This window comes from Vulpes lagopus, chromosome 19, assembly GCF_018345385.1.
Source record: "Vulpes lagopus strain Blue_001 chromosome 19, ASM1834538v1, whole genome shotgun sequence".
Lineage (NCBI taxonomy): Eukaryota > Metazoa > Chordata > Mammalia > Carnivora > Canidae > Vulpes > Vulpes lagopus.
The window spans coordinates 28,720,522-28,734,865 of NC_054842.1; the positions used below are offsets into that span (position 1 = coordinate 28,720,522).

The 14,344-nt window shown below is 42.6% G+C and overlaps 1 protein-coding gene across 3 annotated transcripts in view; it reads left to right on the forward strand.

Annotated features, from left to right (window-relative positions):
- The first annotated feature begins 7,892 nt into the window (after positions 1-7,892).
- ATP2C1 (ATPase secretory pathway Ca2+ transporting 1) overlaps positions 7,893-14,344 on the forward strand; it is a 171,828-nt gene continuing 165,376 nt past the window's right edge. For all 3 annotated transcript variants that reach the window (XM_041734119.1, XM_041734118.1, XM_041734117.1), the window contains exon 1: positions 7,893-8,266. In XM_041734119.1, coding sequence (XP_041590053.1) covers positions 8,159-8,266 — 108 coding nt within the window. In that variant the 5' untranslated portion in view covers positions 7,893-8,158. The remainder of the gene's footprint in view (positions 8,267-14,344) is intronic.

The following is a 14,344-nucleotide window of genomic DNA, read 5'->3' on the forward strand; positions in this document are numbered from 1 at the left end:
GTTACAGCAGCCAGAGCCCACTAAGATACGAAACAAATCATCATACATATTGTTATACAGGTAAATCAGTGCATAAATTCTCCAGTGATGATGGAGAATTAGCATTTGTTAATTGTCTATGTGTTAATCTCTTTCACAAAAGTTGTTTCATTTTTTATCTTTAAATGAAAACTTTTTATGGCTTTGGCTCGATGCACTGGGAAATGGTAGCATCCAGTAAACAGCTGTGATAGAGGTTGGTTTGAGCCCAGGAGTTACGTTAAAGACCAGGAGTATACAGGAAGAAAAAGGTGATTGTCATTAATTGGAAGCACAGGCTCTATGTGTCATGGAGATCCTAACCATGTATCTGTTACTTCAACCACAGTTAATCCAGACCTAAAATAGCTCACTAGTTACAGAACTTTAAATAGGAAGGATGACAACATAAAAGTTGATTGGTCTTTCAGCTTGTTCATTTCATAAGTACATATATTAGGTACCTATTGTGCATCAGGCATCCTGCTTGGAAATATAAAACAGCTATGGAGGTAGTCCTGTATAATGATTAAGAGTTGAAGTCACATAGAAATTGGTTGGAATTGTATGAGGGCCATTTACATGCTAGGGAATTCTGCTGAAGGCAGGCCAGGGTAATACTAAGGGAGAGTGGGTTATGTTAAATTAACCCAACAGATATTCTTGCTAAAACTGCACTAAGCAGGGGATCCCTGGGTGGCTCAGTGGGTTTAGCACCTGCCTTTGGCTCAGGGCGCAATCCTGGAGTCCCTGGATTGAGTCCCGTGTTGGGCTCCTGACAAGGAGTCTGCTTCTCCGTCTGCTTCTCCGTCTGCCTGTGTCTCTGCCTCTCTCTCTGTCTGTGTCTCTCATGAATGAATAAACAATAATAATAATAAAAAGACAAGACTCAGAGGAGCTGACTCCAGTTTGGTCAAGGAGACAGGAAACAATTTTATGAGAAGTGTTTCTTGGGAGAGACGCTTCTAGTACTAATCTTCCCACACCTCATCACAGGAGATGGGTACAGTGTGTGTCACTTACTTTATGGAAACACTTTATGGAGAAGTTGGTAGGACTACACCTGAGAAAACAAGAGGGGATCGATGGCAGCAAGGTTGAGCACTGCATCTAGTAAAAATAAAAACAAAAACACCTTGTTCTTCTTTGGTGGCAGGTCAAAGGTATTTCATTCTAACAACCCAGGGTTCTTGTCAAAATGCAGATTATGATTTAAAAGATCCAGGATGAGGCCTGAGATTCTGCATTCCTAACAAGATCTGGGGACTTGTTGATGCTAATGCTGTTGCTCTGTGGACCACAGGAGAAGCAAGGCTCAAAAGAACATCTAACCAGTCTCAGATGCCTGGGTGGTTCAGTTGGTTAAGCATCTGCTTTCAGCTCAGGTTATGATCCCAGAGTCCCAGGATTGAGTCCCACATCTGGCTCCTTGCTCCTAGGAGAGTCTGACTCTCCCTCTGCCCATCCCCTGCTCATGCACTCTCGCTCTCAAATAAACAAAATCTTTAAAAAAAAAAAAAGAATAACTAGCCAGTCTTGCAAAAAATAAATAAATGAATAATCCCATAAACCTCTGGTTTTGATACTAAGGTTTAAGAATAAACACAAATTTACATTCTGGTAATGATTACTCAGGTCATTGTACCTAATTATAATCTGAGTTGCACCAAAGTTAATGCTCTCTAGTGATCCAACTGATGGAAGACATATATCATGTCCATGTTGGATAATTACCTTTCATATTTAAAAAAAATCAGGGATAAATAGAGTGAAAGAATATGACTATCCACATCATTGTGATAAATAATTTCTCTACCCCAAACTGCACGCATGTTATCTTTCTTTTAGATAACATGAGCTGCCACCTCCATCAGACTCTCATCCCCTCATTCTCAATAGAGGTTTTCACAGGAGGTGGCAATGAAGACTGAGTTATCCTATATGTCGCTGGCCTGGGCCTTTCCACTAGAACTTCAGACAAGTATTTAAGCATTATCTGAGGCACCATGTTCTCAGGCCACTGAACTTCCACCCATACAATGGAGTCAGAGAAATGGGAAAGGAACGTTGGATCACTTCTTGATCCCAAGAGCCATCCACCACCAAGGTAGCTTTGTCCAGTCACACATCTGCTTTCAATAACAGCCTTACCTTTCAAACCAAGTATTACAAGGGAACACACCAATCTGCCCACCCACTCCCACCCTCCATTCTCCTCGTTAGCCAAAGCTCCTTTACTTAAGGGGTGGTGGGGGGCGAGGAGGTATGTTCCTTATCGCAAAAACCATATTTTTATTTTTCACAGAGAATTGTAGGTAGCACAACTACCAATTTGAAAGTTCCCTCAGTGTTGAACCATTGCTCTCCATCCTTAGGAGAAAATACCTCAGTCTTTTCTTTCTGGGTTGGTGTTACTCCTCTCAGAGAGAGCAAAGCATGGCTGCTATGGGGAGGGTGGAAGGAAAATCATGGTCCTGAGGAGAAGGTAATACAGCTCCAAAGACCTGCCTTCTGACCTACCAGGAAGAGTGAGCTTGCTGAGGATTTTTATGTTTTTATTAAAGGACCAGTTTGCAGTAAACTCAAGACTGTATGAAAGGCGACAGAGTTAGTGGAGGACCCTGCCCAAATTGCAGTAGATGAATAGATTATGCTTGGGGAGGGGTTTGTGGAAAATCTTGAAAATCGTGATCTTGGAGATTCTTGGCATGAGGGGCTAGCTGCCTGTTCCAAGAATCCTCCTTCCCCAGCTGCAGTGGAATAAGGTGTTAGTGGCAGAAGAGGGAGAGAGGGAGTGTTGTGTACAGCTGGCTGTGGTTTCTGGCCCTGAGCTTAAAAACAGGGTTGTCTCCTTGAGGTAAGTTTACTTACAGTGCTGCTTCAGCTTGGTAAGAGGAACCGAGTGAGAATTTGAGAGCAATCTGATATCAAGACAAGATACTCCCAAGAAGACAGACCTCGGAGGCAGGTCCATCTGAAGCTTGATAACTGCAGGTGCTCCCTTATGGAAGAGTGGCTACAAAACAGATGAACTAAGGAAAAACTCCCAACTGCCGAGGAAGTGGATTTTAAAATGTGGACCTGATGGGAGCTCTCAAAGTGCTCCAGCAAACAGAGTATCCTGTCCTTCAAATTCCACCTGATAAATTGCTCCATAGTCATGTCCCTTACCTGACAGCACCCAAACTGATGTCCCTGGACCACCAGCATCAGCATCACCCGAGAAACTGATACAAATGCAAAATCTCAGTCTTCAAACCTACTGAATCCGAAACTGTGAAGGTGGGGCCAGTAACCTGTGCTTTAACAAGCCCTTCAGGTGATGCTAATGCATGTTCAAGTTTGTTTTTAAACAATGCAGAAAAACGTTTTCTTCCTAAGTGGAGGACAAGTGTCCCAGGGGTGCAGAGTTATTGTAAAGTTTGAGAAATCAATATTTGAATCCCGGAAATCAGGAGGCATAAAAGTTGTAGAGCTCACAGGGCAATTGGAAACACCAAAATTGTTGAATTGTAGCTGTCATAGGAACACAGGGGGAGGTTTGAATGTGGATTTGGAGAAAGTAAAAAATCCATCATATGCAGGTGTCAAGTAATTACTCCCTACATGGCGGGAGCAGCAAGAAAATGCCATCATATCAAGTAGCACAAAAGGTTTCATCAGGCAAAAGGTGGAATGTTGGGTCTGTATTAACTTGCTCCAAGGAGCCTTGGTTAATGCCTCCCTTTCCTCCTCTCCTGATTTCATTTAGAGCTGTCCTTGGGAGAGCAAGAAACTGAGCCAATATCCAGAGACCTAGTGGGATAAGAGTGATGTCTCAGTGGAATTCATAATAAAACATGGTTTCTGTTTTCCGGGCTAGCTGCTGCTCCATCTTACTCACTGCTTGCCCTTCATTTTATCTCTGGGCTAGATTAATTCTCAGAGAATGGAGTCATTTTCCCGATAGAAACTCTCAGCACTGATTGAAAGGAGAAAGAGAAGGGGATTAGTGGGGTTTTTGTGTTTGTCCTAATGCACTTTAGAAACCTCCTTCAACTAAAAGGCATCCTGGAGACACACTTTTCTGGTTTCCTTTCCTGTTTCTCATACTGATTTGAACCCTTGTGGTGTAAATAAACCCCATTCTTTTCTCTTTGTCTTTCCCCTTTCCTAACTAGGTGCCGGCATGTATTAATGCAATACCTGCTGTGTGCAGTGCACAGTGCTAGACGGCCTCACGAGCCCACATTTTCGTCCGTCTTCTCCAACATTTGAAAAGAAGTAAATTGTAAAATAATCTTTTTCTTCATATCCATGTCACTTTTTCTTCAGGCTTTAATTTTGTCCCTGTGTGTTGCTCTCCAAGTGAAGAAATTGGGGTTCCTATACCTTAAGCTATTTGTGAAAAAGCAGGTAATTTTTTTTTTAATTTTATTTATTTATTCTTGAGAGATAGAAGGAGAGACAGAGCCAGAGACACAGGCAGAGGGAGAAGCAGGCTCCATGCACCGGGAGCCCGACGTGGGATTCGATCTCGGGTCTCCAGGATCGCGCCCTGGGCCAAAGGCAGGCGCCAAACCGCTGTGCCACCCAGGGATCCCGGTAATTTTTAGAAACCAAAGACAACACACAAACATCCTTTCATGGTGGGGCTGCAGCCTGGATCCAGGGCTTTACTGGGTTTGTGGTTTCTGTTGGTTCTTTTTCTTTTCTTTTTAAGATTTTATTTATTTATTCATGAGAGACACAGAGAAAGAGAGGCAGAGACACAGGTAGAGGGAGAAGCAGGCTCCCCGTGGGGAGTCCAGTGCAGGACTCGATCCCAGGCCCTGGGATCACAACCTGAGCCAAAGGCAGACGCCCAACCGCTGAGCCACCCAGGTGTCCCTGTTGGTTATTTTTCCCATTAGATAGAGGACAAGGGCGTGGCAGTGAGTTATACAAATAATAGGTAATCACTTCCACTCCACATTGTGCTACTTTGCAGGGGTGGACAGCAGAATAAACCTCTTACCACTGGGCTGACCCACTGGGTTCTTTCCGTCCTTGTGGATGTACACTGTCTCTGGTCAGATGTGCACTGACCCGATCTCTGGTTAACTGCCGTTCACCAAGGCAACCGAGTCACAGTGGCAATTAAGCCATCACTCCTCCAGGCTGAGATGGCAGACATGTCCACACTGTGGATACAATGGGACTGTGACTCTCCCGCATCATATCTGTATTAAACATTGAGCGAAATTAATTGCAGCCGACGTCATTGCAGAAACTGAGATTACAGTAGTCTTCAAAGTGTGGGGAGCAGAAAATCTGTATCTACAAGCACAACCTCTTTCCAAGATCACTAGAATCCTTTCAGAAAGGAAACTTTACAAGGTGAATAATGAAGATTAGCCTTACTTACACAGAATCCAGGCCAGGGAGCTGTATGGTTTTGCATGAACATATACCCAATCTCTAATCTAATAATCTTGGTCTATAAATTTCTAGCAGTCTATGTTTGCCTTTCTTTCTTTCTTTCTTTCTTTCTTTCTTTCTTTCTTTCTTTCTTTCTTTCTTTCTTTCTTCTCTCTTTCTTTCTTTCTTTTTTTAAATATTTATTCATGAGAGACACACAGGGAGGGGCAGAGACATAAGCAGAGGGAGAAGCAGGCTCCCTGTGAAGACCCTGATGTGGGACTCGATCCTAGGACCCCAGGACCCCAGGATCCAGATCTGAGCCAAGGGCAGATGCTCAACCACTGAGTCACCCAAGTATCCCTATGTTTGTATTTCTTGTTAACAAGGCAACTCCATGCCTTTCCTTTGTTAGATTCATCTGTAAAGAGGCTCTCAGGAATCCATTTCGGGATGTGGGCTAAGGGGCTGTGCCGTGTACTGACTGGGAACTAAGACTCTGGAGACTGGTGCATCAGTCTACCTGGTTGGAGTCCCTTCTCCCCTGCTTTGTAGCAGTGTGACTTGGGCAAGTTGTTTACCCTCTTTAAGCCTCAGTTTCCCCGTAAGGTGCTGCTGTAGGGTTATATGAATAATGTCAAGAATTTAGCCCAGTGCCTGGCTGAAAGGCCCAGTACATATTAGATACAATTGATATTTATTGTCAGTTAAAGACCTAAGGGAATTTTAGTTGTGTTTGTTTCACCAATTTTTCTTGTTATGCTAAATCTAGCCAGGACTGTTTTCGGTCTGGGTTTTCTTTTCTCTCCCCACACCCATCCCTTCCCCATCTCTCTTTTCATTACTCTCCTCAAAGCAGGAGAAGGTGATCATGAAACAACCACTGGAAATGAAGTCTGCTGTGTTCATCCATTGGGAAAAGGCTTTGATCACAGCCGAGCTGTGGGTGTTTGGCAGGCCGCCAGCTTCTGCCCATGAGAAGAGGCACCTCTGAAGCTTTAGATATTTTTAAAAAGCAAGGGAAAAGGGCGGCTCGTGGGTTCCTCAAGGGTGTATATAAATGGCATCTTTCCTCCTCCCAAAGCCTCAAGGGCCTCCCCCTTTTCCAGGGCGAGGGTGTCTGTTTCCATGCTCCTTGTTTTTCTTGGCTGTGAGCTGGCAGGGAGCACACAACCCTGTCCTTAGCATTCTGGTGGTTCCCAAGCCCAGTGCTTGTCTCTGGCCCTCATTAGAGTGGGCTGTCTCCAGCATACAGAGGAGACTGGAAGAGCCAGCCCGCCTTGCACCTACAGCAGGGGCAGGAGGGCAGGTCCTCCTCCTCCTGGGAGCCAGCCCCAGCAGCATTATGTAAATGACTTCTTGGAATTGCCAGCCTAGCTCTGGTGGGACTGGAAGATCACCTTGCAAGTGGGCGGGAGGCCAGCCTGACAGATGGCCTGGGCTGCTACAGCATGACCCACATTAGGCCCATCAAGTGTGTTCCCTGAAGGCTAGTGGCTCAGCCAGGAGGGGCAGGGCGGCTGTCCAGGGGGACTGCTCAGGCTTCCATGTGGGTTCCCAGCTTTGCTTCCCCCTCCTTCCCAACAGTGCTATCTCTGAAAGGGAAAAGACCAGCTCTCTCTTTCCACTTTAAAGCACATATCTAGGCCTCATGATTTTGGGTTGATCCCTTACCAAAGTGGCCAAATGTTTCCATCAAATGAACCAGCTACTAGGATGTTAAAAAGGATAACAAAATAGTAAAGCCTACTTGGAAACTTTGTTCAGAAACCCTGTGACTTCTAAAGAGCATTAAGAAAATATTGAACTTTCAAATTTTATGATTTCACGTCCTCTAAGACCATAGACCTCTCAGCTGGTTCTCTTTTTTCAAGCATGAATCCTTTTTATAATACTTAGGAAGTAAATGTATAACCTTTTTTCTTCCTTACATTCGGAATAAAGCCTGGGGAAATTTAATGTTTCTGGATTGAGCCTGTGGATTTGAGATAAGGATTCAAGGAGAGAAACCTTTTAACTCAGAACAGAATCTGTTTGCAGCTATTGTTCAATTAACGTAAAGTATCTGGTTCCTGGGCATGTTGCATAATGCATGACAGTGTAAACCAAACCTCTTAAGTGCTGACACTGAACTCCTTGATAACAGTGAAGAGTGAAGTAAATTGTTAATTTTTTAAGAAGTCCCCTAAAACAAAGCTTCTCAAGACTGAATGAATCAACACTTTTGAGCTGAGTCACAGCCAAGGGATGTCCCTGTGTGTGCTCATGCTGATAAAAAATCTAGAAGGAAACAGGAAAAAAAACCCAAAAACCCCACATGTCATGTCCTCTTTAAGAGCCAGAAAAGCTGTCAGAAGAATTAAGATTAAACCTCACGAGAGTCTGTGGGTGTGGAAAGTCACCAGCTAGCTAATATTAACATAGCTTGCAACAGAACGCTGTTGCTAGAAATAGGACAATCGCATCACTACCACTAAGCAATTTGCATTCTGTGGACCAGCCCCTAAATTCCTCCCAGCTCCTTCTGCCCTTTGAGCATTGCATTTCTGGACGCTTTTAGATGGTCGGTGCTCGTACTTCGCTGTCTGATTTCACCAAGAACCCTCCCCAAAAAAGGAAGCTGCAAGAACATTTGCTTTATTTGCAGGAAAGTGATCAAGCTACAAGCAAATCTTAGGCATCTGAGGAATTGTGAAGCTTCTAGACTTCATATGGTTGCTGACAGGGTGGGGCAGAGAAGAACCTTCTTACTTTCCTCACCATGGATAATCTGTTGCCTCAGTCTAGATTCTCTTATTTCAAAAAATATCCTCTCCATGCAATTAGGAAATATCTATCGATGCTGAGAAACCAAAAAGCTGAAGAACAGGTATCATTTTGTTTATATTATCTTTAAGGCTAACTGGTGTTTGCTTTCGGGTGCTGCTTTTATGTGACTTAGTGATTCAATGTCTGCTAGTTTACATGTTTATAGGCACAGGTCGGCTCCTGCTTGGGGCTAATCGGATTTAGCAATCAGAGAAGCAAGGAGGCTTGTGAAGATTTATTTGAATTTGGAATATTATTTGAATCCTGACATTAAGCTCAAGGTTTGTAATAAAGCCATTCGCTTTTCCTTTTTCTGAATAGTTAGACTAAACTACTCTATTAGAGTTAAACTGTAGACTCCTTGACAGTTTTCTAGGGCTTCAAATACAAATTTTAAACCATTAATATCTTGACAAATAAAAGTATTAGACCCTAGAGATGCACTTGTCTTCTTGTGTGTATTTAAGGCTATGTTATTATCACCAGGATTTGCAAAACAAAAAAACATTGTGTAGACTAAATATGATATCCTCAAACAGATTGCTAACGAGCTATGACAATCATTCAGAAGTAATTAGTCACTTTCTTTATGGAGGTATATAGGGCACTGCAGTTTTCAATCTTTTTAGCCAATCAAAAGTTAGGGTTTCTAGTAGTAGACTCTAGCATGTGGGAATATAAACATTAAAAAAAAATGGCTAAAATGTCTGATCACTTCTTGTTTAAAATCATACTTTCATTTTGTGTTTCGAAATTTATTTCATTCTATCCCTTACAATCGATGAGAAGGCATTCCTAAAAACCATGTTTCTGAATTGTACCAAATTGTAAGAAGAAATAGCTGTATCTGATCTATTTAAATCTGATGGCTCAGGACATCTGGGTGGCTCAGTGGTTGAGCGTGTGTCTTTGGTTCAGGGCATGATCCGAGGGTTCTGGAATAGAGTCCCACATCAGGCTCCCTGTGAGGAGCCTGCTTCTCCCTCTGGCTATGTCTCTGCCTCTCTGTATCTCATGAATAAATAAAATCTTTAAAATAAATAAGTAAATCTGGTGGCTCATTTAGGAAAAAGTATGACCATGGTAAAGAACAAATGTATAGCCACATGCAAGACCCAAAGAGTCCTAAATTGCTTGCATGTCATGCTTATAACTAGAACTGCAAAACTGCATGGGAGATATTAGTACTCTTCTGTATTTGAATGAGATGACCTACTTAATAAAACACTTCCAGGAAGTGAAAGCAAAGGTCAGCAGACAGAAAATCCTTTAATGACAGGCTTCCCAAAAAGTCAATGCTTAATTTGGTAGATGAAAATCATTACCACTGTTCAAGGGAAAACTGCTTTTATGCCATGCTTTAATGATTTTACAAGAGCTGGAAATTCAGGCTGTGCTTACTAAGGGGGTTGGGCTGGTTCAGTTTATCTCTTACTTAAGGCAAGGTGTCCTGATTACAAGAGAAATCTTTTGGTTTCCCCCTCTCAGCATGTGCTTGCTTTTGAAGTGGAAAGCCAGAGACCTGGGTGGTGGTACTCTGAGTTGTCTGCCACACTAAGTCCACATCACAGGCTTCTTCAGGCCTCATTATAGGGGGAGGTGGGTGGGGTGGGTGGAGGGGTTGAGCAGTAGGGAGTGGCTGAAAGGATGAGCTGGAACTGGATGTGGATTATTTCCCCACCCCCTTCTTGGTGTTTTAAGTTTTTAGAGATGTGTCTATGGTGTTTATGCAGTTTATTTTTTGTGTGTTTAAAAAATATTACAAAATGCATTCCGAAGAACATTGGAATATAACATGGATCCTCTGACTTGGACTGGGTGGGTGGTGCCCTCCTCATTTTGAACCATTTTGGGATGACCCGGCAATTATGGACATTGTGCCAGTTGTGAGTGTGTTTTTTTTTAACTTTCTATACAAATTAATGGAGAAATAAAGAAAAAGAACACATTCAATTCTTTTCTGAAACCATTTAACAGCTCTGCAGACAGACTGTCTCACAGAATTAGAGAAATTAGGTCAGAGTCAATCATGGCTAACCTTGGAAAGCTTGTTGGAAAGTTATAAAGAAGATTAACAATGTGTATGATTTTAGGACCCGCATATCTGTTGTGTCTAATGCTTAGAGTCAGTCCTGTAATATGGACTCTCAGTCTAAAGGTGAGGGAAGTAAGATCTCAAGAGCCCTTTCCCAAGGCCACTCACCTATTGAAAGAAGATTGGAATTTCTGTCTGCCTTTATTTTTTTTTTTTAAAGATTTTATTTATTTATTCATGAGAGACAGACAGAGAGAGAGGCAGAGACAGAAGCAGACTCCACGCAGGAATTGATCCCAGGTCTCCAGGATCACGCCCTGGACTGAAGGTGGTGCTAAACCGCTGAGCCACCCGGCTGCCCTGTCTGCCTGGCTTTAAACTTGAACTATTTTGAGGAGCCTGGCTGGCCCTGTCATTAGAGTATGCAACTCTTGATCTTAGGATCATGAGTTCTAACCCCACATTGATTGTGTTTATCTAAAAAAAGAGAAAAAAAGCTTGACCCATTTTACCATGCTTATCTCCAAATGATCTATGCTAACATAATGATAGCAATGTAGCAAACTGCTAATCTTTCTCCTAGAGAGTATTTCTAACACTTCATATACCACTGTCATAATTATTACCATAAACTCAGGGTGTGATTAACTTAATATTTTGCTATATTTGCATTTAAATCACATTTTTTTCTTTACTTTTTTGCTGTTTTTTACTATACACTACATTAATACACTGCATAACCTTCTAGAAGGGGTAGGTGAGCATTACTAAGTTATTTTTCACTAATTAGGAAAATGGTCTCTTATTCCATATTCTCCAAACCCTTAACATATAGTAACAACTCCGGAGACATGCCTATCTCTTTCCATCAAATTCCACTGATATGAAAAATCAGTAACACTCTTCCTCACCCCCATTAGTGAACCTGTAGATGTGATGTGTGCAGTGGCCATGTCGGGGATGAGCAAGCACACCGCCCTGACACCGATCCTCAGGCAGAAACTCAAACCACATGGCAAAGCAGTTGCCAAGCAAATCACTTACTTCTTTTTTTCCCCTAGATTTATTTATTTATTTATTTATTTATTTATTTATTTATTTATTTGAGATACAGAGAGAGGCAGAGACACAGGCAGAGGGAGAAGAAGCAGGCTCCATGCAGGGAGCCCAACATGGGACTCCATCCCGGGTCTCCAGGGTCATGCCCTGGGCCGAAGGCGGCACTAAACCGCTGAGCCACCAGGGCTGCCCCAAATCACTTACTTCTTAAACTTGTTTGTTTAGAAATAAAATTTTACGTAACTACTATAAATGGAAAACTACTGTCATTTACCATAAACAGAAGAGAAACATAAATATAATAAAAACATAATAATATTAAATTCTAGCTAGACACTGTTACCTGGGAAACCTCTGAGCCTGAAACATACTCTGTTAAGAAGGAAGATTAGCATCTTGATAACCAACTGAGACATTCTCTCTGGAAGAGATGGAAGGGAATGAAAAGATAGACAGCTTTCTCAATTCCAAGGAATTCATTGTTATTTAATGTAGTGTCTCCCTGCTTCCTAAAATCTTTCACCCCATCTAGCACCATTGGGTTCTCCCCATGTTGTGTACACCCACATGGAAAATACTATCACAGGCACACTATCTATTTCTTCACCTCTGTGCCTTCAAAGACCCTCCTCACTGTAACCTAGAATTCTGTCCTTTACCTATAACTTGCCCACCTGGAGATTGCCTATATATTCTTCAAGACTCAGATTATTATTATTATTATTATTTTCAGGTTAAATGACTTCTGTAAAAAAACTTTTCTCCAACTGGGCTAGGAAGAGTGAAGCACAGCCCTTCCTCTTCTAAGATATTCATTCTGTTTGTGTCTAACAGGGCCCCTTATTATATTACATGTAGTAAGCCATTTGCTTACATGTATACATATGTGAACCCATACACGTGTACCATGGGTACTCTTTGTACCATGCTCTTTGTTAAAGCCTGGTATAGGCTGGTGTGGGAGTGACTCCTAACACAGGCAGCTTGCCTATGGAGCATACTTCCTTTCTTGGCTCTACTTATGTCTGGCCTGGGCCTGGTAGGTTCCCATATATTCCACTGTTCCCATATATCCGGCATATCCTATTGTCAAGGCCATTGTTATACTCACCTTATCCACAAATGTTTTCTCATTTCAAGCTTCTCCTCAGAATTCTTCCCCTTTGCACTTGGTGTCATACCAACATGAAGGTTTGACCTGAGGGCTGGTTTGTTTGGGAGTTTTTGTTATTATTCCTACTGTGATATGTCAATCAGTGGATGGACAGGTTATTTATCAGATGGAGAACAAAGATCTCACCCTTTGCATTCCTAGACCCTATTATTGCAGGTATTTCACAAAGCCAAGTCCCTACCTAAGTAGAAGGTTAAGGTCATTAATTAGATGAAGATGTGGAAGTTTGGGGAAATTAGACGATGAAACATTTCTGAAAAGCATTATTCAAATAGTGGCGTGGTGGTGGTGGTGGTGGTGGTGATTATGGGGACACATCCTGAGCCTAAACAAGCCCTCAGATGAGTATGGGCAGGTGCACTGAGACTTTCATAAGAGTATATGGTTGCAGTTCTTTTCTTTTGGTCTGATGCGAATAGCCAGGGACTGGTTCAGATATAGATGTCTGAGCTTGTGGGAAATGAGTGAGACGTGCAGGCAATATTTTCTTGAGTACTGGAGCCCCATCAGCCTGCTCTGTGACTCAGGTGACCAAATGGGACACTGAGTGAGGAAGGGAGAATTTGCTCTACTACTGGGCAGACTATAGACTTGGCTATAGCCCGGTGAGGCCTACAGAGAATTGAGTGCCCTATGAACCCCCAGGGAATGCTGTTCTTATGGAACATTGTTCTTTTTTTTTCTTTTTAAAAAAGATTTTATTCATTTATTTGAGAGAGAAAGACCACATTGAGGTTGGGTAAGGGGAGAAGCAGACTCCCTGCTGAGCAGAGAGCTCGACTCAGGGCTTGATCCAAGGACACATGAGACACTTACCTGACTGAGCCACCCAGGTGCCCCAGCTGCTTTTAGGGGTTAATACTACTGGTATTGATATTATTCATGGTGCCAGCAGCAAATGTTAAAAGATGATAGTTTGTGGCTCTCTCTCCATTGGGGAGCTCCTCCATTCCCATGGCTTCAAACACCACCTATTTGCTGACAATTCCCAAATATTTATCCCCAGTGCACTTCAGCCTTGTATATACAATTGCCTATGTGACATCTCCATCTGGATGTCTTGTGAATGTTGCAAACTGAAGAAGAGAACTCACAAGCTCTGTCCTCAAACCTGCTACTCCTGGGGTCTATCAATCAGCACAAAAGCTCAAACCAGAAACATTGCCATCGCCTCGGTACCTCCCTCTTTCTCTCTCACATGCCCTTTGCAATCTCTTAACAGGATCAGTTGATTCTACTTCAAACATCCTCCATCTTCATTCACCAGCAACCCTGCTGTGTCATCCTTTCTTACTTGGACCATTGCAACAGCACTTGGATTTGTGTTCCCACATTCACTCTCATTACTCTACAATCCAAGTTCCTCATGGCAGTCAGAATTTTCTTCTTTAAGTGAAAATTCTGTTCACCCCAGTGCAGGGTACGTGATTGTTCTTGCTTGCTATTTTAGCCTCAGTGCCAAACACAAATAAGGCACATAGTAGGTGATACGTTTATAGAACTGGCTGAGGGAATGTGGAGGTTGGGAAGTTCAGGGGCTGGGATCCTGTTATGCAGGTGAGGGCAAGAGATGGTGAAGATGGGGTTATTTTTAGTTGACAGAGGCTGCTAAGATCTAGGGGGGAAATGTGCCATTTATTTTGGGATGTTGAAGTAGAGATTAAGAGGTTTGCCTGAGGTTTACCCCGTTCCCTTGGATCAGTGCTGGGTTGGAGTTTGCCTGTTTGAGTCCAGGTTCAGTGCTCTTTCCAGTGTGTACTGTGAGTCTTAGCAGGGATGTAGAAAGGGGCAATACTACTACCAGAGAGAAAAGTGTTCTGTAGGCTGAGTCCAGAGGGCAGGTTAATGCCTGAAGACCAACTTGACAATGA